This window comes from Eutrema salsugineum, unplaced genomic scaffold (assembly GCF_000478725.1).
Source record: "Eutrema salsugineum unplaced genomic scaffold, Eutsalg1_0 scaffold_15, whole genome shotgun sequence".
NCBI classification, from domain to species: Eukaryota; Viridiplantae; Streptophyta; class Magnoliopsida; order Brassicales; family Brassicaceae; genus Eutrema; species Eutrema salsugineum.
This window is the reverse complement of record NW_006256867.1, coordinates 3,300,192-3,325,806: the sequence shown is the minus strand read 5'-3', so window position 1 is coordinate 3,325,806 and position 25,615 is coordinate 3,300,192. Positions and strand designations below refer to the sequence as shown.

The 25,615-nt window shown below is 34.5% G+C and overlaps 2 protein-coding genes across 2 annotated transcripts; both read right to left on the bottom strand.

Annotated features, from left to right (window-relative positions):
* Positions 1-20,827: 20,827 nt before the first annotated feature.
* On the bottom strand, positions 20,828-22,125 carry LOC18022349 (F-box protein At3g28330). The gene is made up of 2 exons (XM_024158171.1): positions 21,577-22,125; positions 20,828-21,478 (listed from the first exon to the last, which is right to left on the bottom strand). The coding sequence occupies exons 1-2, from the start codon at positions 22,123-22,125 to the stop codon at positions 20,828-20,830; spliced, it is 1,200 nt and encodes a 399-aa protein (XP_024013939.1).
* Positions 22,126-22,783: 658 nt separating this feature from the next.
* On the bottom strand, positions 22,784-25,406 carry LOC18022348 (mechanosensitive ion channel protein 9). Its single transcript, XM_006404919.1, has 5 exons — positions 24,175-25,406; positions 23,987-24,107; positions 23,484-23,777; positions 23,119-23,321; positions 22,784-23,024 (listed from the first exon to the last, which is right to left on the bottom strand). Exons 1-5 carry the CDS (start codon positions 25,404-25,406, stop codon positions 22,784-22,786), a joined length of 2,091 nt encoding a protein of 696 aa, XP_006404982.1.
* Positions 25,407-25,615: the final 209 nt, after the last annotated feature.

The following is a 25,615-nucleotide window of genomic DNA, read 5'->3' as shown; positions in this document are numbered from 1 at the left end:
TACTATATATCTTCCCCCGGTTTCTGTTCGAGTCTTAGAAGAAATCATACACAATCCATATCGAGGGATATTAGCATTTTTGGAAAAATCTGCATATTTTTTCTCCATATTTGAGATGAAATATTCTCGGTTGTTTTTTATTGTGTATCCATGTTTTTTGTACCCTATCTAGTACCAACCACCAACAAAACTTTGTGATTCATGTCTTTGTTTTTCCAGGTCTCTCACTACCGAAATAACTCAAATTATAGTCTGCGTTCAGCCAAAAATTTAGTTATTTTAGTAAGTTTTCTTCACTTAACACTGCACACTAGTCCTGGGCTTAAAAACCGACCTGAGAGGACCCGAACGGACCCAACCCCGAAAAACACGGTTTGGTTCGGTTTCGGTTCCTTCATTAAATCTGAATGGTTTCCAATTTAATTTGAATCGGTTCTTGATTCGCGTTAGGTTGGATCCGAGACCCATTCGGGTATCCGAAAACCTGAAATTAATAGGTTAATATAAGATTAGAAAATTAATTATGTGTATAATGTTGTTGTTGTTAATTGTTATTACATAAGTATGTAATTATTGCAAATTTTGGATCGGTTTTTATCTAAAATGCTTCTTTCTCTCTCTCACTTTTCGACATTTCTTCAATTTTTTCATGTAAATAGCAAAAACAAAACACTGGAAGACCTAGGTCGATATCTCAGCCGCCGGTCACCACCTTCGACTCCTACAAAGCAAATCCCAGAAACAGCTTCATCAAGAAATCAATCACAGGTACGGTTCATCGAGAACTCAATCACATCGACAATCATCATCTTTCTGTTTTCGTTTTCATTTGGGGATATTACGGTTTGATTTGACTGAGTAGAATTAGATATTGTAATTGCAGATGGGTTCCTCACCCAAGTGATTATGAACCTGAAGATGGAGGAGATGAATTCGAGACTCCTGCTCCTGCACCTGCAACTGGAAAAAAGCGGAAAGGAAATGCGTCTGAAGGAAGCTCTCTTCCATCAAAGAAGAAGAAGAAAAACACAATCCCAAGGTCGTTAGTCTGGAAACACTACACGAGAACCGAATATGATGAGGATAAGTGCAATTGCAATTACTGTGGCAAAGAAATGTGCTGCAAAACATCATCTGGGACTACGAGCTTGAAGAAACATCTCGGCTGTTGCAAGGCATTCAATACATGGAATGAGACCAACTCTCAATGCCAGCATACTTTAAATCAGGAAGGGGAGCAAGGGGAGTTGAAGCTATCGAAAGTTTCTGAAGCAGTTTTCCATGAAGTTTGTAACGAGATGTTGGTTTTGGGAGAATTGCCTCTAGCATTCATAGAGAGTTTGGCTTTCAGACATTTCTGCGCAAGGCTTAACCTTCAGCAGCCACATTCTAGAAGACAAGCAACTCGTGACATTGTGGAAATGTTTGTCAAGAGAAAAGCTGCGATGATGATGATTCTAAAGGGTAGTAATCAACGGCTATCCTTGACAACAGACATCTGGGTTGCTCCAACGACAACTGCATCTTATATGGTGATCACTGCACACTACATTGATGCGTTTTGGAAGCTGAGGAAGCTAATTATTGGATTTAGGAATGTCACACACCATAAGGGGAAGACTATATCTGCTGTTCTGATGGAGGTTTTGGCTGAGTGGGATATAAAGAGATTGTTCACCATCACGGTGGACAATGCCACTGCTAATACATCAGCTTTGAGCAGATTCAAGGAGGCATTCACTTGGGCAGGAGGTGAATTGGTTTTAGGAGGAGAGTTTATGCATCCCCGATGCTCTGCTCATATCATTAATCTAGTTGTGAAGGATGGTTTGTATGAAGTGGACAAGGCTGTGACTGCTATTCGGAATGCTGTGTCTTATGTAAGAGCATCGATAAATAGAGTGAAGGCGTTTGATTCTAGAGTTGAGTCACGGAATATGACAAGAGGAAGTTTAAGTCTGGACTGCAAGACGAGATGGAACTCAACGTACCTGATGCTATTGAGAGCTTCTAAGTTCAAGACTACTTTCATCAAAATGGCAGAAGATGACAAGTTGTATACTGACCATTTTCAAGAAAAGGTGGATGGGACTAAACGGATTGGGCCACCTACACCAGATGATTGGGAGTCCGTGGCAAGGTTAGTGAGGTTTCTCATCATTTTTTACAAGTCTACTCTGGTGGTTTAAGCTTCTACTTCTGTCAATTCTTACAAATGTTACAATGAGATTGTAACTATTGAAAGAAATCTCATTAAGCTGACTACTGATACTGATGAATCACGAAGGTAAAAAGCCACGGCTATGAGATATAAATTTGATAAGTATTGGGAGGGAACCACGAAAATCAATAGGCTGTTGATAATTGCTAGCATTTTGGATCCAAGGAACAAAATGAAGTTTGCGGATATGTGATTTGATATGCTTTACGGTTAGGACAGCATGGAAGCTAAGGGACTTCATGATGCAGTCATAGAGGTTATGAAGAGGTTATTTGAAGAGTATAATACTGCTCTGGTCCCACCTGTGAATGCTACATCTTCTCAGTTTGTAGCATATTCGTCTCAGACTCAGAACCAATCTACACAAGAGTCTGAAGAGCAGGTTGCAGGCGATCTAGACTTAGATGAAGAGCTCGGGTATGAAAGAATAGACTCCTTGTAAAAAGAGATGGCAAGTGAAATCAGATTTCAGGATGCAAGTAACGAGCTGGACTTATATCTGAAGGAGAGAACAAAGAATCCGAAGACAGCAATGGCCGGTGTAGAATATGGTGTGTTAGGTTGGTGGCGTCTCAACAGTCAGAAGCATCCTGTCTTATCTGAGATTGCAAAGGACGTTCTGGCAATGCAAATTACTTTGGTTGCTTCTGAGTCCGCTTTCAGCACAAGTAACCGAATCTTAAATCCTTCGAGAAGTTGTTTAACACACTATATGATAGAAGTTTTAATGTGCACTGAGCAATGGATGAAGACTGAGAGTCACTTGAATGAGAAGGGAGTTGTTATTACGAAAGAGCAATTGCTTGCTGAGATTGAATTGCAGGATAAACTACAGAGTGGTAAACATTAGCTTCTAGTTTGTTTTTTACAGTTGTTTGTGCTTCTGGTTTTACGTTTTAACATTAGCTTCATAAATTTATGTTAGAGTTCGACTTTGGTTGTGTAACTGAAGGCTGAATTCCTCATCTGCGATTAGGTATACATGACACTATCACCAGTTATTTCTATCTTGTAATAGTTTTCTCAGTTTTGAGCTTCCAAGTTTGTCAAGTCTTGACTGATGAGATTTGAGAACGTGTGATTGGTTTTGGATATCTCTTATACTTAGGATTTTTGCAGAATACTAGAAATCTTTAACTCTGAATATCTCTTATGCTAATGATTTTTGCAGACCAAGGAGTAGGCGTAGCATTAGACAACTTAGAGAAGAAGTGAAGAGGCTGAGAGTCTGAGAGCACACAGTGAGACACTGAGTCTGGTTTTCTTTTTGGTTGTGTTCTTTGTGTTCATTTAGACTTTCTTACTTGCCTCGGAAATGTTTTTTGGAACTTGGAAATGTGCTGCAAAACATTTTGTTGTCTAACTCTACTCTTGTTTTGGAGTTAGAGTTACATAAGTTCTAAACTCTGAATATTGGTTTTGTTGTGCTTAAACACTATCATTTGGAGTTGAATTATGATGTTTACGAATGTAAGCTACAAAGTTTTTTGTTTTACACTTCATATGTGACATTTCAGGTACATTTTTTTCGGGTTCTCGGTTCTAATCCGAATCCGATCAGACCCGAAAAAAATTTCGGTTCCATTTCGGTTTATTATTGAAATTCGAGAACAGACCCGAATCCGAAAGGAACCGACCCGAACCGAACCAAATTACACACCAGAACCAAATTGTTCCAATTCCTCTAGATCCGAAACCTGAAAAACTCGACCCGACCCGAACCACAGATCCGAAGGCCCAGGACTACTGCACACTGTGTTCTCTACATGTGAACATACGACATGCTGATTGAAAGAAGATAATACGAGAAAAAAATTCGCAAACGAGACTTTCAAGCTGCCTTAATTTTTCTTCTAATATATATTGCATAATGTGAAATAACACTCTTTCTTTGACCTTTCCTCCAAAATTTGTTTAATATCTTTTTTTTTAGATTATAAGAATAATGATGAAATAGATTACTGTACAATACTTGGATACGAACATTCAAGTGCTCCGTTGCTAATTTAGGTTTTCTCTGATAAATTTTTGCGTTTTCGATTCTTAGTTGAAATATCCATATCGTTATTTTAAAAATTTTGTTTCAAAAGATTATAAGATTATTAGTTATTTTTGGTATGTAAATTGGAGAAAGAAACGGATTTTATATGACTATATTAATGTTCCAGAAGATGGAGATGTTTACCTCGACACAAAAAGTGCGGACTATACATTTGGATCGAAAACATAGTTAACAATGTCTCATCATATTCTTAGTTTAAACAATAATTATTGATTTATGGTTACTATATATTGTCATTCACTAAAGTTCCATGTACAATGTGAAATTGGTAACTCAAGCTATCAAAAGTTCATTTCGGAAGTAATTTCCTAAGAATAGGTGATATTACAAAATTTTGGAAACAAATCTATTATTTAAGACTAGTTACAATAGATGTTTATTTAACTGTTGAATAATTTATTCAACTGATGAATCTTCACAATTAGATATTGAATAAAATGAAAGATGATGCGGATTCAGAATTGTTGAATCGATTCAAGATCAATTCAAGATCAATTCAAGATCAATTCAAGATCAATTCAAGATCAATTCAAGATCAAGATCAATTGCTTTATAGAAAAAGATATTTGATTTATGTTTTTTATACGAAAGTTTATCATTTTTCAAACTCTATAAATACAGACTTGTTTCAATTCGGTTTGACATAGACAAAAAAAATATATTTTTTACTATATTCAGTCTTCAAAAACTCTTGTTTATTTCTTTACCCGTCTTTTTAGTAAAATGAATATGAATAGTCCTTTTAGCTCCCAAAATTCTTCTAATTATCCTTTGAACTACCCAAATCCTAATAATTATCATTTTTCAAATCAATTTTCCAACCAGCCCAAATATACCAAATTATAGTTATCCACCAAATTTCTTCATAACGTCAGCTGTTCCAAACTAATGTCGATATTATGGATCGATGATGTCATATCCATTTCAAACATCCTTTTATTTTTCTACTCCAAAGGGTAATAACATTGTTCTGAATATTGGAATAATTGAATTTTCTACACAACTGGCTCTTGGTGGTATGAGCGGTGTTTATGAAACAACTCCAGATGTAGAAGATTCAACTCCTGCTTGTCGGAAACACCCTAAATGGACTAATCAATAAAATTTGGTGCTTTTGAGTGGGTGGATTAAATATGGAACATATAGCATTGTTGGTAGAAACCAGAAAGGTACAAAATATTGGGGTAAAATTGCTGAGTACTACAACGAGCATTGCTCACTTGATCCTTCGCGTGATGAGGCTTCATACAGAAATCATTATAACTACATAAACAAATATTGGGAAAATGGTTAGGCGCTTACGATAACGCTAAGCGTATGCAACAGAGCGGGCGGTCGGAGAATGATGTATTGGCAAAAACGCAAGAACTATATTCAAGTGCTGATACTAGAACTTTCAATTTAATGGAAGAATGGCTCGCTGTCCGTGAGCAACCACGTTATGGTAGTCAGGTAAGTGGAAATACTGGCTCTGGAAGCAACATATCTAAGAGGACCCATGAGAGTGATGCTAGTGACTCCAGCTCTGTAGGATGTAGTGCTCGTCCAATGGGGAGGGATACAACTAAGAAAAAGGCTAAAAAGGAAGGTACAGGCGCAACCTTGGAAGTGGTCAGTGAAGAGTAGAATGAATTCAAACAATACAATGAGCAAGAGTTGGAACGTTTGGCCACAATAACAATGAAGAAAGAGGAGGCAAACGAATTGTAGAAAGAAAAGACTCAGGCTAAGAAGGTGAAAATGTATTTGAAGTTAAGTGAGAAGGAGCATCTCGATGACCAGAGCAAAAAATTACTGGAGAAGTTGGGTAAAGATCTATTTGAAGGTTAATTATCGACAAATTTATGTTTATATTTTGTCACATTATGCTTTAATAATGTATGTTTGTCATTTTACTTTAATAATGTGTGTTTGTCATTTTCTATTTCTGATAATGTTTGTTTATCATTTTCTGTTCTAATAATATTTCTACTTTAATAATGTTTGTTTGTCATTTTTTGCTTTAATCAGAGATTTCAATCCTTTCAGTTTTAATCATTCAATTTGAATCCAATCTTTATCCAGTCAGTGACTTTTGGATAGTCTAATGGGAGAGCGTTCTCTCCTTTTAAGTTGTCCACATCAACAAAATTTTAAAAAGTAACATATTCTAAATATTTATTTCTTAAATACATAATTATAGTTATTACTTTATCTTAAATTTATACCATTAAGTTTTAAAACTAATCTCATTAAAAATTTAGAATGTGATACTAAAGTCAATGACTCAATTACTTCACACACTTTGAAATAAATATTTTTTTTTAGTTACGGAAAAAGAAATATTCTACACTAAAATTAAGGATTTAGTTAATTCACACAATTTTTATAATTAATATTTTTCATCCAGAAGAATAGGAGTAAAAACTGGAAACAAGAAGAAATTATAGAAAAAGATGATGATAAAAAATAGTACGAAGAAAAAAAAAGAAAAAAAAAGAAGAGAACGCAAATGAAAACGGAGTAAAAGAAGAAGAATACATATAGTAAGTAAAAATAAGAGATAAAATAAAATCAGAAAACAAAGATGAAGAAAAACCGAATGAAAAAAAAAAAGAAGAAGAAGTAGAAGTTGAAGATGATAAAGAGAAAGATTGAAAAAAAATATAAAGAAGAGGAGGAACATTCAGAAAATACAAAGATAAAAACGTTGAAGATTGAGAAGGAGACTAGACGATAAAAATAACAAATTAAGAGAATATGAATATGAGATGGAGTCAAATAAAATTAAGAAATATTAAAAAAAAAGGCAAATATGATGAATTATCTGTTTAACGATTCATAATAATAGCTGTTTAAAAAAAAAAATCTCATGCAACACGCTGACTATAAATCTAGTTAAGTAAATGGTAATGATGTGATTTAAATATTTTCTGAACTATCTATCCTTCATTTAACGGTGTTATAAAAACTGCCTTTAAAATTTTTTACTATTTTTACATCAGATGATACCCATTTAAACAAGGCTGCCTTTTCCGCTGCACCCAATCGAAATATAGGAACATGTGCTTTTCCATTATTTGTAATGTGCAACTCACTCCGAGAACAAATATCAGGCAAGTCTAGTCTCGACTTACTGCTGTTTTTACTCCTTCCAGGAACATTCAACACCGTATGCATGATGTTATCAAAAAAAGTTTTCTCAATATGCATCACATCCAGATTGTGTCTAAGCATATGGTCTTTCCAATATGGAAGCTTCCAGAATATGCTTTTCTTATGCCAGTTGTGCATTTCTCCATATCCATCTGGCATATTAGCTGGAGTATGCCAGTTTCCACCACGAATTATTGTTTCTTGTGCACCGTAATTATCAATATCTGCTTCCAAATCTTCCCTTGATAAATACCAGGTGGAGGAACACGAGAAGCTTTGTTCTTTAGAAACAACCGTTTGTTTCTTGGTATGGATGGTGAGGTGGTAGAAATTGACGGTGACAATCAAACCAACATGTCTTTCGCCCATGCTTTAGTTGAAAAACTTCTGTCCGATAAAGACAATACGGACAAGACAACCGACCATGCGTAGTACACCTTGAACATCCTGTAAGCAGAAAAGTCGCGTATAGTCCAGATAAGCACTGCTCGCATAGTAAAATTTTTTTTTCTTGCAAAATCATATGTCTGAACTCCGGTATACCACAATTTCTCTAATTCCTCAATCAGAGGCTGCAAAAAGACATCAAAGGAACGCTTCAGGTGTTTTGGACCAGGAACTAAAATACTCAAGAATAAAAATTCTCTTTGCATACACAAATCTGGAGGAAGGTTGTAAGGTGTTAAGATTAAAGGCCATAACGAATATTGTCTACCTGACATACCAAATGGACTAAATCCATATATGCATAAACCAAGGTATACATTTCGTTTCTCTCTGGCAAAATCTGGATGTACTGATTTAAAGTGTTTCCACACTTTTGCATCTGACGGATGAGTAATCTTTCCATCTGTCTGCAAATGATCTGCATGCCATCTCATCGCTGTCGCTGTCCTTTCAGAATGATACATTCTTTTCAACCTATCAGTTATAGGAAGGTACCTCATACGCTGGAATGGTACTTTGCTGCGACTAGTTCTTTGCAGCTTATATCTTGGTTTATGACAAAATCGACATTCCTGCAACTTATCATCATCTTTCCAAAATAGCATGCAATTGTCAACACATAAATCTATCATCTCAGAAGGCAATCCAAGACTATAAATAAGTTTTTGGATCTCATAGTAAGTTACAGCTGCTAAATTATCTTCCGGTAAATACTCTTTAATCAGGCCAGCCCAATCATCCATGCAAGTCTTAGATAAGTTATGATCAGTTTTAATAGTTATCATCCTAGCTGCCAGCGATAATTTAGATTGCCCTTCTTTACATCCATTGTAAAATGGTTGATTAGCAGCACCTAGCATATCATAAAATCTTTTTACATCTACATTGGGTTCCTTATCCATGCAAGTCTCAGCTAAGTTATGATCAATTTTAATAGTTATCATCCTAGCTGCCAGCGATAATTTAGATTGCCCTTCTTTACATCCACTGTAAAATGGCTGATTAGCAGCACCTAGCATATCATAAAATCTTTTTGCATCTACATTGGGTTCCTCATCATGGACAGGTGCAAATGTATTTCTGGTTTTGTGAAATGCATCTGTAACCATGTCATGAATCCTATCATGATCAAGCCGTGCTGGCAAATTATTTGACGACTCATCAAAATTTGATGCTTAATAATTGCTACTACTACTACCTGCACTTTCTCCATGACCTTCTCCATGATGATACCATATAAAGTAATGTAGCATAAATCCTCTATTTAATATATGCGACCACACCTTCGCAATAGTGATAAATTTTCTATTCAAGCATTTAGGACAAAGACAATACATCATACGACTGGTAATCGTCCTTGGAAGTTTTTCTGCCTCATGCATGAATTCCTCTACCCCCCTCACTGAATTCTTTTTTTCAGCGCTCCCGTTGAATCAATACGATTGTACATCCATTTCCGAATTTCGTATATGGACGACATTTCGTATATTTATTCACTATCAAAGTGAATATTTTTAAAACTTAAACTTGTTCCCAATTAAGTGATCAATTCAATCACTTTTATTATTTGGGAGCATTGTAAGTTTTTGGGTTATAGGGTGGTGTTATATATAGAATTTTACTTAGGTTACCATTGAATTAACAACGTAAATTAACAACGATTTAACAATGAAATTGAGTTTACCGTCGAATTAACACAAATAAGAAAAACTGGTACACCAAAATTAAACGTGTTCACCTAACTTGTATTTGTCGTAAAAGCGTCGTTACTATGCGACAAAAATTTTTTATCGTTAAATCGTCGCTAAGTTACGACAATATAACGTCGATTTTGTTAATCATCGCCAAATCGTCGTTAATGTAAGACTATTTAATGACGAATATATTTTGTCGCAAATTAACGATGATTTTATGACGAATTTCGAAATCGACGTTAAATCGTTGTTAATTCGAAGGTAATTCACAACGATTTCAAATCGTCGTAAAAAATTGTTGATAATGTCTCGAATTCTTGTAGTATAGTCTCTGTGTTGTTGGTTTATATAGTTTTTTTACCTGCCACTGCTGAGAATGTGAGTCATGTGAACTATAGCTTATTTTTATACCTACTATATGCATGCATTATATTTAGTAGATATAGATTGGGTATTTAATCGTGGAAATTAATTGTCCCGTTGTTGGTAGGATAACATTGCCGATCATGGCCCTGCTAATACGGAGTTTCACGACCAACCTGATAATGTAGATTCTACTGCTCTTGCATCTGCCATTGTGAATGTGAGTTATGATCTATATGATAAGTGATGGCATATATATATGGTATCAGAGCCATGCTAATGGTTCGTGGTAAGAGAGAGATAGTTAAAGATTTTGGTTTATTAAAAGTCTTAGGTCTAAGTTTTTTGTGACCTTTTATTAAATATCATTGTTAGTTTTTGGGAAAACACTTTAAGTCTCCTGAGTGTTTTAGCCAGTCTAAGAAAGGGTTGTAAGTCCCATTTGTTACTAGACAGGATTGTAAGGAGTCATAAAACATTTTTCTTAATATACTAAAAATGAGTTTATTTAAAAAGATCAACATCAAACAGGTCCGAGTCTACATCTTCTTCTAGATCTGATAGTAAGTCTCTTAGAAATTCAAAAGGCATCATCACTAGTTATGAAACAACTATAGATGATTTCCAAGGTTCAATTGATAATTGGGAAATTCCAAAAATTCATAAAGAACAAATTTATCAAATCTCAAATTAAATTTTCTAAGAACTGATTACTCAATTAAAACTGAAGAACGAGATATACAACTTACAAAACCTTTTGAAAAAACCATTTGTTTTCTGAAAAAGCTCTAAAAAGACATAGAGAAAATGGTTTTATATATATACATATTGGTTTAGCTCAAGTTGGAATAAAACCACTTTCAAAAGAAGGATTAAACACTTCTATTTTAGCTATTTTACGAGATACAAGATTTAAAATATTTGAAGATTCATTATTAAGCTCTATTGAATCAAGTTTGTGTACTGGTCCAATTTCATTTGATTGTTATCCAAATTTTACAGTATCTTTAAAAGATAAAAATATCTTAAAATCTCTAGTTTTACAAGTTAAAACTCACAATTATGAAATGACTGCAGGATCTATTCCAATTGCTATAATTTTTAGAGTTCATTACAAGGCCATGATGAGTGCTTTCTCTTCAAAAGTAAAAATTTCGAGTAAAAAGGGTGAAACCCTCTTACAAACAGATCTTTCGAGATCCAACTCCGTAATTCCAAGATCTATTCAATGGAAAGAAATAAATCTTCCTGATGAATGGGTCCTTGAAGGAGTTGTCCAACCAAAACCTATAAAACCTAATGAACCTTTAGAGCCAAATACACGTTTAAAACATATTGAACAATTTCATGATGGAAAGGTAAAATTTTCTTTCATACGAAATCATCATGAAACGATAGATGATTACACATGTGAATCTTCTTCTCTTCCAGAAACTATTGATCTAGGAAGATTTTCATAATTAGCACAAGATTTTTCCAGAATGGAAAATTGTCCAAAATTCCAACCACGGTTTTCAACTTCTGATATTCCAAATTCTGTTTTAAGAAATGTTGATTTTCGAACACAAATCCCAAAACCTGTTTATAAAGCAGAAAGTAGTTTTCAACATCATGACTTTTCTCCAAAATCGAAGCCAACAAGTCCTACTTTCTCAGCTGTTACAGATAATATGATAAATGAGTTAAATGTTTTAGAAAAAGATTTTCAAATCGATAAAGAGTTTTTACGTGATGAATTTTACTCTAAAAATAACACCCAAAAAAGACTTTGGTTTTTCAAAAACTTTTTAAATAATATAAATTTAATCCAAGAAGAGTTTTACAAATATCTCTATGAACATAAAGTACAAATTTTATTTTTTTAATTGGTTTGAATACTATACATTCAAAAATAGTATCAATTTTCCTTTTTCTAAAACTGCAAATCCTATCACCATTCACAATAAAACCCCTGAATGGGAAACCCTTGCCAATGGAAAACTTATCCGTTCCAATCACTCCCCTCAACAGGGAATCAAGTTTGAATTATTGGGAACACCAATTGAAGCGATTCCTTTTAAACGTCCCCAAGATGATGATAAGACTAATATCAAAAATATCATCGTCCAAAATAATTTTTCAAATACGAATTTTAGAACGATAGGCAAACAGCTTGATAGAATCGAAAAATCAATTCAAAATCAACCTATCACTTCAATAGATTCTACCTCTGAAAAGAAAACAAAAAAACCCATATTCAAACCTTTCCAAATTTCAAGCTCTAGTGTCAAAACCTACCAAGAGACGAATAAAGAATTCATTCGTGCTCTTCAAAGCCAACTAAGTAAGATAGACATAGGAGAAAATAACGAGCCTCAGGAATCCAATATTCCCGATACTCCTACTTCTAAAGCCCAGATAAATACTCTAGCAAATGAATCCTATTCTAGTGAAACCTCTGAGCAAAATTCAACCCCTGAGATTAACCGTCTTGGTCGGGAAAACCATCAAGATCATCAAATAATCTCTGCCCCTGACTTAGGTCAAATCCAGACAATAGAACAATCTAGGGTCAATTCATCTTCAGTTTACGACTGGAATATCGATGGAATATCTGAGTACAATATCCTAAATTTCCTACAAAAGATGACTATGGCCGAAAACGCCTACAGAACTCAAGTAGGAAATGAAGATAGAACCGTAGCTGAGCTCCTAGTTGCTGGTTTTTCAGGCCAGCTTAAAGGATGGTGGGATAACTACCTAAACAATCAGCAATGCTCATAAATTCTAGATGCCGTCAAAACGGATGAGGATAACGTGCCCATACTAGATTATTTTGGAAATCCCCAACAATGATGCTGTAGCCACCTTAGTTATAGCCATAACCTTGCATTTTATAGGAGATCCCTCAATACTTAGGGATAAGAACGCTGAACTCCTTTCAAACCTTAAATGCAAAAGGCTTAGTGATTTCCAATGGTACAAAAACACTTTCATTACTAGGGTTCTACTCCGCCAAGATTCAAACCAACCTTTTTGGAAAGAAAAATTCCTCGCAGGACTTCCAACCCTTCTAGGAGAAAAAGTTAGAAATAAAATTAGAGATTCCACGGGAACTCAAATAATTGATTATGATGATTTCACTTATGGAGAATTCATCAGTATTGTTCAACAAGAAGGTCTCAAGATCTGTCAAGATCTAAAACTCCAGAAACATCTTAAATGGGGAACTCAAAAGAACAAAAGTAGAATTAGGCTCATTTTGTAGACAATTCGAAATTGATCCCAGCAAAAATAGTAAGTCCTGCATAGGAGATTGCAGTAATTCTTACTACTCTAAAGTAAGCCTAGAAAATACTCTAAGCCTATAGAAATCATAAATCTCACAAAAATTCCTGGCAAAAATCTCGTAAGAGATTTACTCCAAAAGAAATAACAAACTCTAAGTCATTCTACAAAAATCTCACTTGCTTCAAATGTAATAAAAAGGGTCACACTTCAAAATTCTGCCGTTTTAACAGAAAAATCTAAGAACTCGGCCTTGGAGAAGAACTTTCGAGTAAAATATCAAATCTCTTGCTAAATCATTCATCATCATCGGGTAATGATTCTTATTCATCATTATCTTCTGAAAAAGTCCTACAAGTTGATGAGCTAAAAAACTCATCATCCGGCTCTGAATCCGATGAAAATAAAATAAATGTACTTACAAAAGATCAAGAATTTCAGATTGAAATCTTGAATTCCATTTCAAATCCTCAGACCAAACAAATTTTTTTAGAAACAATCCTTTCTTCCCTTAACGAAAAAGAAATAAAAATCTCTGAAAACACATCAAGGCCTCATAATCCAACATCTTCAAAATCATCGTATGATCTAACCACAATCCTTAACAAAAGAACGAAAGATAGTTCTAAAACAACAATTCAAGATCTTAGGATGGAAATAAAAGAGGTAAGAAATGATCTCAAAACTCTTAGAGAAAAACAAAAAAGGGATTCTGAGTATTTTCACTCAATTATATCTTCTATCAAAGGGAATCATGATTCTAGTTCTGATGAACAAGACAATGATAACCTAGATAACATAGAAGATGATATCAGTCTCAAAGAACAAATACAGTCTCTAGACTCTGCCCCTAAAGATTTCCTCTGTGTTTTAAGAGAAATCACTTCCCGAAAATATAAAATAAAAATCACACTTGTTTTTTCTGAAAATTACAAAATTGATACGATCGCTCTGTTTGATACAGGCGCTAATCTTAATTGCATCAAGTCTGGGCTTGTCCCAAAATGTTTTCATCTAGAAACACAAGAAAAATTATCTGCTGCTAATAATTCCAAACTCCGCATAACATCTAAAGCAGAAGCTTCAGTTTTAAAAGATAATATATTCATCAAGACTGCATTCATCTTAACAGATGATATATATCAGAATGTTATATTAGGAACTCCCTTCATAAATTTAATCACACCATACAAAGTTATGGATGATTCAATTTCTTTCAAAACCCAAAACAAAAAACTGTCTTTCCAATTTCTTGAATCACCTAAAAAGCGAAGTCTAAATTTAATGAAAGCTTGCTCAATACAAGAGAATTTCTTAAATTCTTTAATATATAGTAAAACATTCCATTTGGAAAATTTAAAATCTGAATTTTTTACTACAAAAAAAAAGAAGGCTTTGGATACGAAAGAAGTAAAAGACAAAATTTTAAATCTTGAAAAACTTTTCGAAAAGGAAATTTGTTTAGAATTACCAACAGCCTTTTGGAATCGCAAACAACACATTGTTGATTTGCAATACGAGGAAAATTTCAATGAAAAAGAAATTCCCACTAAGGCTCGTCCTATACAAATGAACTCTGAATTAGAAAAACATTGTAGGAAAGAAATTTCTGACCTTTTAAACAAAGGCTTAATTTCAAAATCAAGATCTCCTTGGTCATGTGCTGCTTTTTATGTGAATAAAATTCTGAAATTGAGAGAGGCACTCCTAGGTTAGTAATAAATTACAAACCTTTAAATACCGCATTAAAATGGATTAGATATCAAATACCAAACAAAAAAGATTTACTTCAAAAGCTTTATTCTGCCCACATATTTTCAAAGTTTGATCTTAAATCAGGATTTTGGCAAATTCAAATCTCTGAAACAGATTGCTATAAAACAGCATTTACAGTTTCTTTTGGTCAATACCAGTGGAATGTAATGCCATTTGGTTTTAAAAATGCACCTTCGGAATTTCAAAGAATCATGAATGACATATTTTCTGAATATTCAAAATTTTGTATTGTTTACATTGATGATATTTTAATATTTTCAAATTCTCACATTTTAAAAATTTGAAGACATTTTATTATGTTGCAAGAAAAAATGGTCTTGTTGTTTCAAAAACAAAAATGTCTTTATTCCAAACTAAGATCAGATTTCTAGGACATTACATATCGCAAGGTATGATAACCCCGATAGAAAGATCTTTAGAATTTGCAAACAAATTTCTAGATAAAATTTTAGATAAAACCCAATTACAAAGGTTCCTTGGTAGTCTTAACTATGTATTAGATTTCTGTCCTAACATTAATAGGATAGCAAAACCATTACATAGTCGTCTAAAGAAAAACTCAGTTCTTTGGACAAAAGAGCATACTGCACTAGTACAAAAAAATAAAAAGCAGGTTCTTGAAATTCCTTGTCTGCACATAGATGCATCAGATGTAGGATATGGTGGTATTCTTAAACAAAAGAACATAGATGGTCGAGAAAGTATAATACAATTTACATCTTCGCATTGGAATGATACCCAAAGAAACTATTCTACTATTAAAAAAAAAGAGATTTTAAGTATAGTACTATGTATACAAAAATTTCAAAGTGATCTCTTGAATAATTTTTTTTTATTACGTATCGATTGCAAAAGCGCTAAAGATATTTTACAAAAAGATGTTAAAAACTTTGCCTCAAAACAAATTTTTGCACGATGGCAAACAATTTTAAGTATTTTTGATTTTGATATAGAATATATTAAAGGAGATTCAAACTCTGTTCCAGATTTTTTCACAAGAGAATTTCTTCAAAACAGGTACGATGCCTCCGAGGAAGATTGATAAAGGAAAAGGCATATCCCTGGAACCAATCCCAGAAAAAACCTTACCCCCAAACACATCCTCACAGATAAAAACAGAACCTTGGATCTCTGTTACAAAAAAAAATGTGAAAAAAGAAGAACATTCTGATTCTCTTCAAACTTCAGAGAAAATCATGGATCAAATTCTATAGCTACAAAAAGCCTTCGAGCTAGTTTTTCAAAACAGGAGAAGAGTGATTCTTCTAAAACCCCCTCTTCGAAAAATGTTTTAAAATCCTCTGAGGTCCCTTCAAAAATAATTTTACATGAAAACCAGACCTCTAAAATGATTTCAAAACCTTTAAATAATTCACAAATTATTCTGAAGGAGTTTCCACAAAACTCACCTTCTGAAAATTTTGAAAAAACTATTTACCAAAACATTATAAATATTGAAAAAGGATTTTTGGTTAGCAACGACCCATTTTCAATAATCGAAAAATATTTTGGGAAAAACAGATTTTTCAAACCTCGTAATACAGATAAAACTGTGTTATTCTTTCAAACAATTTTGGAAATAACAGAATCAGTGTCCTTTAAACATTTTTATCTCAATGAAAACCACACTGATCCTGCTTATTCCACTTTTAAAATTCATAAGGTCATTGCTCCAAGCGATTGGGAATACGATCTTAATGAAAATTTAAATTTTCCAGAAAATCTAAAAGATCTCTCTTATTTCAATGTCTCTTTCAACTACTGGGACTATTGTCAGGCTTAGTACAATTCCTTTTTAATCCAATCTCCAAAACGTAAACACACATGGTTAATATTTTTTTATACCACTTGTGATTTATCCAAATCTCCTTATTGGTTCATTCCGTGGTGGAACTATTTTGGTTCTGTTACTGAAATTTTCAAGCCTAACATTCAAAAGTCTTTTCAAATCTTCAAAACAAACTTCATTCCATCAGAAAATGAAAAGAAATTTCCCCCATTAGCCTTTTTTCACTCTAAATTTCATTTTCCTTGGGTTTTTTCTTGGACTCTCGAGTTTTCCTCTGATCCGATTCCAACCATTAGGAGAAAGTTCAGGGTAAAATGGTGGGATAAATTTAAAATTCCCTCAAACCTTTATCCGTCCAACATTCTAGAATGGATAAAAATCCAAAATTCCAACTCCTCCGTCGCCCTTATCCAAACACCAAATAAAAACCAAACACCGGAAACAACCTTTTTATTAGCACAAAAATCCAAAATGTTATCGATGCTAGCAGCTGCTAAATCTGAAGAAGAAATTAAGGCAATCTCCTTACAATTCATGCCTTCAATCTCAGACTCTATTTCACAAACCTCGGGAAGCGGATCAGAATCTAATATCCCAGATGTTGATGAAGAAATTTTTGGAAACAGTGGAGTATGATTTCTCGCCATCAAAGTACAAATCTCGACAAAATCATTGTTACGAAGATATCATAAAGACGAATATTTTGATACGATCCACAACGACGAAATACGACAACACCGCACATCGAAGACCGCATTTCTCGGTGTTGTTTTCCGCAGACGTGACACCACTTTGAAATTGGAGACAATCTTTTGCAAATTGGAGACAAGCTTTTGTGAGAGGATTTATCCATTCTCTACCACTATTTTATGTTTTATTATTATTTTTATCATTTGAACTCTTGTAAAACTCCTATATAAAGGAGTGTGTGGTTAGTTGTAATCTCCAAGTTCTCATTCTCCATTTTTTGATCCCTCTCTTTCATTTTCTCCACCATATTCTCTGAGTACTTGTAATCTTCTACATTGTTACGATCTCCAATAAGTAAGTTTTCAACTTTGTACTATGGCTGGTTTAACCGCTTTTAATTTTATGTAATAAAAAGTATTTTATTCTTGTTTATATTATAATTTATGTTTATCTTTATGTTTATGTTTATATTTATGATTCTATTTATGTTTAAGTGGCTGGTTTAACCGCCCAATTTACTATATAATTATCATTTTTATTTACGTTTCTTATGATTCTATTTATGTATAATTATCATTTTTATTTATGTTTCTTATGTTTATGTTTATATATATATATATATATATATATATATATATATTCCCTCAGATCATCATATTTTCCAACATAATTAACTACACTAGATTTTCCAACGAAATTTTGATTTTTAAACAGTTAATTCATCATATTTATCTTTTTATTTATCTTGATTTTATTAGACTCATTATCTATCTTCATATTATCATAGTTTATTATTTTCATTTTTTGATTTTATTTTTCATCTTCAACATTATTATCATTGTATTTTCTGAAATTCCTCTTCATCACCTTTGTGTTATCCTTCTTCTTCTTCTTTATTTTTCTTTGTCTTCATCTTCCTCCTCATCTATCTTCTTCTTCTTTTTCTTTATTTTTCTTTATTTGTCTGAAATTCCTCTTCATCACCTATGATTCAAATTTGTTTTTTTTTATAGTTTTAAATTATTAATAAATGTTACTAAATATTAATTGTTAGCAAAAAAAAAACACGTATCAGCGAAATATCAACTGTTAGCAATCGGCGAATTTACTTTGATCAAAAACACGTAATCACAATTACATTAAGCTGGATCAAAACTAATTTAAATTTGAAATTTAAATATGAAGTAGTTTCCATAAAATGTTAGTTGTTTAGTTTGAAAATCCTTGAATAAACAAGAAATAAAAGATAGGTTAATGCTCCCTAGGTCTAATGGTTGATCAAGAGTTCATTAATTCTTCTACAACAAGAGATATGGTTTTTGAGTCCCAGAAAATGCGATTTATTATTAAATGCAGGTTAATGGAGACAAGTTCTTTACGCCCACCAGTTTGCGGCCTGTATCAGTTATAGGGAGATACCACAAGTTCTTTAAACCCTGTCCTTTCAGATTGATAAAGCCGTTTTAACCTATCAGTTATAGAGAGATACCACATACTTTGGTACGGTATCCTTTTACGCCCACCAGTTTGCGGCCTGTATCTTGGTTTTTGGCAAAATCGACATTCCTCCAGCTGATCATCATCTTTCCAAAAAATCATACAATTGTCAACTCATACATCTATCATCTCAGAAGGTAGACCAAAACTAAAAATCAACTTCTGAATTTCATAGTATGTTCCCGCTGCCAAGTTATCCTCCGGTAGATACTCCTTCAGAAGATCAGCCCAATCATCCATGCAAACCTCAGCCAGGTTATGATCTGTTTTAATTGACATCATCCTAGCTGCCAACGATAATTTAGACAAGTCTTCTCTACATCCTTCGTAGATTGGCTGATTAGCATTGTCTAACAAATCATAAAATTGTTTGGCATCTACATTAGGTTCCTCAACAGCATTACCCGTATGCGTTTCATGAAATGCATCAGTCACCATTTCGTGCATCCTATCATGATCTACACTTTGGTCATATTGATACTGATTAGGCTGATGACCATAATTCGATTCATCAATATCAACATGACTTTGATAATTACTACTACTACCAGCATTCCCATGGGTATTACTGCCATATCCTTCTCCATGTAGATACCAAACAAAATATTGCAGCATAAACCCTCTATTTAATAAATGCGTCCACACGGTTTTGGTTAGTGTATACCTCGTATTCTTGCATTTCAAACAAGGACAAAACATCTTCCCACTATCTTTCGTTCTTTCCATATTTGTAGCCTGATACATAAATATTTCTAACCCGTTCTTGAACTCTTCTGTCAACGCCCCATCTGAATCTTTACGCATATACATCCAACTTCTTAGCTCGTATATAGACATCTTGAAAATAAACTCAAAATACTATCTCTTTTTATTGATTAGACAATAAAGGAGGTAGTCTCTTGTGTCACGTCTAGCCACGTGAATGGAGTAAATTAACCTTATAATATTATTACTTTTTTTTTCAAAATAATATAACTCTTAATTCGGGTTTCCAGCAATGGACAACCAATTATATAAGGATTTACAACACTATACTAAAATTTAAGAGACCTACAATGGGTCTCCAAGATGAAGATGCTCTTATGTTTGAATGATGATGTGTTGTGATTGAATGAAGGAATGAAGATCTATTTATAGGAAAATTTCGGGCTTTACAACGCTTTTACGACGACTTTTTACGACGATTTTACATTCAACAATAATATTACGACGAGTTTACGACGATTTTGCGATAAAATCTTTCATCTACAATTGTTAGGTAAACATGTTTTAAATGTTTTTCACCTAACTTCTTTTTCGACGTAAAATTGTCGTAATATGTACATCGAAATGAAGTCGTCGTATATTCGTCGTAATTTTGCATCGAATTTACGATGATTTTACATTTACTAGCAAATCTCTCGTTATCGATGTATAATCGTCATAAATTGTACGTCGAGTTTACGACGATTTTTTTATACGACGGTTTTAAAATTAGACGTAAAATCGTCGTAAAATCATTGTAATTTTGCGACGATTTGAAAACCGTCGTAATGGACCGTTGGAAAACGATTGTTTTCTTGTAGTGTTCAACGTAGCGCAGCAAAATCTGTTTGGCGTATATACAAGCAGAAGAATTATCCGTTGTAGAATAGTTCTCATAATTTATAATAGAATAGTAGTTCTAGTGTTAAAAAAAAAAAACACGAAATAAGAGACAAAAGATCAATTTCTTAATCAATGACAAAAACTGAATACAACTTTTAAATGTAAACGGTTTGTTATGACAAAAATTAACCATTAGAAAAAATCCTAAAACCAAATTGAGGAATTATCTAAATAATAAGATACAGGCTGCATCAGACTCGTCCTTGGAAATCTAAATTGTTATCCTCAACTTTAAATCTTTAAGTTGTGATCTTCATCTTCAAATTTTTTCCACTGGACGTCTTCTCAGCCACTTCGGAAGTGCAAGGGATCCTATACAGCCACCGCGGAAGAACAAACATCCAAAAAAATGATGCTGAGAGAACAAGAAACTTTCTCTTGCATCCAACAGAACTCAGAGTCTGACCGTTTCTGCTACGTTCCAACTCATTGTAAACCGTAGATTTACCACTGCGTAAGTTGATAGATGCCAAAGTTTTATACATCTCGCTCCACATATACATTGTATTACCATCAAAAGGGTGCACGAAGAGCGGCGAATAATCTAAATAGTTGCCGCTTAAACCCGGGGAAGTTTCAGATACTAGCTGCCATTCACCGATCTTTAACCTCCATACCTTTAACTTATGCTCCATTGCACCTTCATCATAGTTGTAAATAGAGGCTATGTTCATATACATGAGATTTCCTTGAGAAGTTGTGCAAGATCTCTTGAAATTCATTTTTTTTTCTGAGTCAGGGAAAGGTATAACTCGGTATGGATGATCACAAGAACCGTAGAGATCGATTGACACAACAACTTCTTGACCATCAAGACTGCGACCAAGCCAGTGAAGACTTCCGTTCAAGCACTTCCGTTCAAGCAAATGGGAATTGGAATCTTTAGACGGCTTATTGGGATAGAATAATGGAGATTGTTGGAACTCCACATGCCTGTCTCAGATGAATAGATTATTAAAGTAAAGAGATGTTCGTTTCTATTGTTGACTGTATCAATCAGAACAACTTTGTAACTCAAAACGACGCCGTTTTCGGTTCTTGTGACAAGCCCGGCGTGACTGGAATGAAAAGATTCAGGAAGAGGAGGGATTTTGACGCATTGTCCTGAAACCGGATTAGCCACGTAATAGGTTGGAATTCGAGTCCAAGGGTTAGATGATGTGATCACACAAATCAATATTAAACCGACTTCCGTGTAAGCCAAGACTCTAACGTTTTGATTGTGGAATTTCGCGGTTATGAGAGAGGAGACGTAAGAGCCAAGCGATCGTTGAAGACCCCAGACTTTGCATCCGTAGTGAGCCACGACTTCTTTAGGTGAATGATTACGCAACATGAGAGACCATGAAGAGTGCGAGTTTTGATGATGAGCGAGAAAAAGCTCGCGGAGAAACGGAGATTCGATGATTGATTTCCATTGCTTGCAAACCAATTTGGAAGTGGTCATGCTCTTAATCGGTAATCTTGCAAGTATAACCGTCCAGATATCCTCTGTGAATGTGAAGGAATCCATCTTCCTTCTTTTCTCTATTTCCATATAGGTCTCTGATCTCTCGTATTCTCGTCGATCGGGTGAGAAGATTGGAGAAAAAGGTAAACTTAGGGTTTTGTTTTATATAGTCAAATCGATCGGTTTGGAGCGTTCTGAAACCGAACCGAATCGAGAACCGAGGACTTTCTAGAAAGTTACGGATTCACCTCTAAACCGAAGCCTAACGGAATTGACTTATTGACCAAACTTTCGAATCGGGCAATTCATTTTAGTATTTCTTCGCAGACCTACATAAAAGGAAATTCCCGCTTTTTTGTTTCTTTTCCTTTTTTTTTTTTTGAAATTTCTCTCTTTTTTTTTTCTTCTTTGTAATTTTTGAGAGATTTGTTAAGAAAAAAGTATATAGATTTAAGAAATGTAAATATGTGAGTTAACTAGTTAGGTCCAAATCCAATATATTTTGGAGGTTTTTACTCAAACATTGGTTCTTATCAAGAACTTCTTGACATAATCAGTAATCCTTAGAGGTAAAGTGTTTTGAGTTTAAAAAAAGGATAGAGATAATAAGCATCTTCAGAAAAAAAAGAAATTCCATATCAAAAACCAAACCAATTTTTATCATGAGTTCAATTATTAAACTGAAGCAAATCAAGTGAATAAATTTAAGTAGTGGAATAAACATGCAAAAGGTAGAAGGAAAAGATCACTTGTGACCGATGAGATGAACATCTTGAGGAAGGAGAGTGTAATCGATCTTAAGCTCCTCGAGTATTCGCTTCATCTCGATGAACAGGCCGGTTCTCCTGACATTCTTCTCTGCAAAGTTTTGGAAGTTGATGGTGTGCTGGACGAGCAGATTCATTTTCAGTTTGTTCACATTTTCAATTGCCTTCACCATCAACATGGGTTCTGGATACCAATGTTGTGGGTTTTGCACCAAGTGTCTGACCAAAAACAAAACACACACACCAATTTCTAGTTAATACACAGTAAGTAGTGAGTACTAGAGGATAGTTTTTGTTTTGCCTAATAACTTACTTTGCAATTCTTTCCTTGAAAGTGGCTATTTTCGTGGCCGGTGTTGAGAATGCTATGGAAAATTCTATAAAATCTCCCATATCTGGACTTCTGTAGTAATTGCTTATTGGTTTCGATATTAAAACTGCATTTGGATAGAACACTTTCTCATTGTCAATCTTGAGGAACACGGTCGTCAAAAGATGTATTTCTTCAACCAGCAACTTCAAAACAAAACAACAGGGGAAAGAAATATACTCAATGAATTAGAAGTTTAAAATGAGGCAGGAGTGAAATGAATCTAATAATAATAAATTGCTCAGGGTAAGAAAAAAAAATTGCTCAGGGTAATAGTGATGAGCAAAAGAAACTTCAGAGTCAATTACCATTACACCGTCGATAACGCAACGGTCACCGACATCATAAGGGTGCATCACAAACACAAACACAAAGGATTCAAAGATATTCTTGCAAGTGCTTCCGATCATGAAAGCAAGACCCACGAATTGAGAGGAGAAGACCACCAAAAACTTGGTCGTTGCTATATCCAAAAGTATCAACCAAATGATGAATGTGGCAACGGTCAAGATTCCAATTATAAGTTTGTCCACCTGCTTAACCGCTGTTTTTGTGTCGTTCAACGAATGTCCTAGAGCTTTCCGACTTGTATAAACTTTAATCTGTCAACAATTAAGGCAACAAATGCTTACACAAAAAAGTTTTACAACTTCTCCAAAATAGGCATGGACACAAAAACAAAGGGCTTATTTTGTATGACCGCGTAAATCATGGACCACAACCTAAACTTATTCAAGAGCTTATAGCGTCTACAATGGCCAACACTTGAAGATAAAGACTCATATTTGAAAAGGTGTTTGAAGAATGTTACCACCCATTCTGTCAAAGCTTTGCGTGTGATTTTTCCAGTCTCGGCACCTTCTATTAATGGGAGTACAAGGTCTACCTCTTCCTTTATCATGAACCTCAATAAGTCAGCTTCCTCTATGTAACTGAAAAGAAACAGTGTTAAGTTTGCATATGTTTATGATGAAAACAGAGTATTTTGTGATGACTCACTTGTGGTTCGGATGAGCCACATTGTTGAAGATATCATAAGCAGCAGCCACAGCCTCCATCTCATTAGTTATCTCTTTATTGGTTTTCTTCTCATTGTGACACTCATCTAACGTGTTAGATATGGTTGAGAGACCTGAACCTCCCACGGCTTCAATCAAAACTCTCATTGTCAAAGCAGAGACTTTCTCTTGTTTCATCTTGTGAACCTTACCCATATCGAGCACTTTCTTCCCTCTCACCGATCCATCCTCGGTGCTCGTGAAGCTAAGGTGTCCTGTGCTTGGCTCTTGCCCGACCTTCTCTGCCTCTTCTATAAGCGGAGGTCCAGAGAGGGTCTGGAGAACGTATTGGTGGAAGACAGACTCTTGAATCCTCTCAAAGAAGTTTCTTACGTTGAACTTTGAAGCAAGAACTTTCAAGGCCAATGTCTTCACCATGAAAAGGATTGACCCGATGAGAAGGGAGACAATAGTCCAAGTTATAAAGTCGAGAAACTTCTTGGTCTTACGAGAGTGTTTATGGTCCTCTTCGAACAAAAATATCCAAGTAACAAGAATCAAGCTAAACCAAATGAAGACTTGAACATTCTTCTTCAAACCATGCACAAAGTACAACACTTTTTTCCGGAGGAGGTAGTTCTTTTCTATGATGAACACTGCTAAATGCATGAACCAGTTAGTAAAGCACATGCCACAGAGCGTAACCATCACAAGCACGCACCATTTCCAGAGTTCCAAACCCCAAATGTGATGCTTGTTCACCTGATCAACGGTTAAACTCACAACCAAAGTGCACAGAATGGTCATAAGCACTGCGTATTGAAGCAGAGCCATAGGTTTTGTCCTACTACGCTTCACCTGGTTTTGCTTAACCTTTTTGTAGATTTCCTCATTTTCATCCGTTTCTTCCTCAGCAACTTCACTCATTGCTGCTGAGTCCACGCTCCTATCTCGTTTATCGAAAGAAGTTCCACCATTTTCTTCTACTATAGTTTTATCGAATCGAAAAGACTGTTGTCTCCCAAACCTTGAATTGGGCTTGGAGTAAACTGACCTCGAAAAAGATTTCCTCCGAGCTAGACCTTCATCGTTAGCTGGGCTAGTACCAGAGAGCTTATCGATTTCAGGAGTGGGAGTGCTTAACGGCTTTGTTTTGGTAGTCACCGCATCTGAATCTTTATCTGAAACATTAATCACAACTTCTCCTCCGTCGCTGGTTTTCCTCTCTGCCATGCCTAATAAGTTTGCGGTGGAAGTTGACCCCAATGGTTCTCAGAAGAACCCTAAAGCTGGACCAAATCCTAAGAACACAAGGGTAGAAAAATGTACCAATGGTTAGATCAATCACAAACTCTAAACACCATAAGATACAATGAGTATCAGATGTTTGACATCGACTTTGAACCAAGTTTTGCACCTTTAACCCTAAACCAAACCCTACA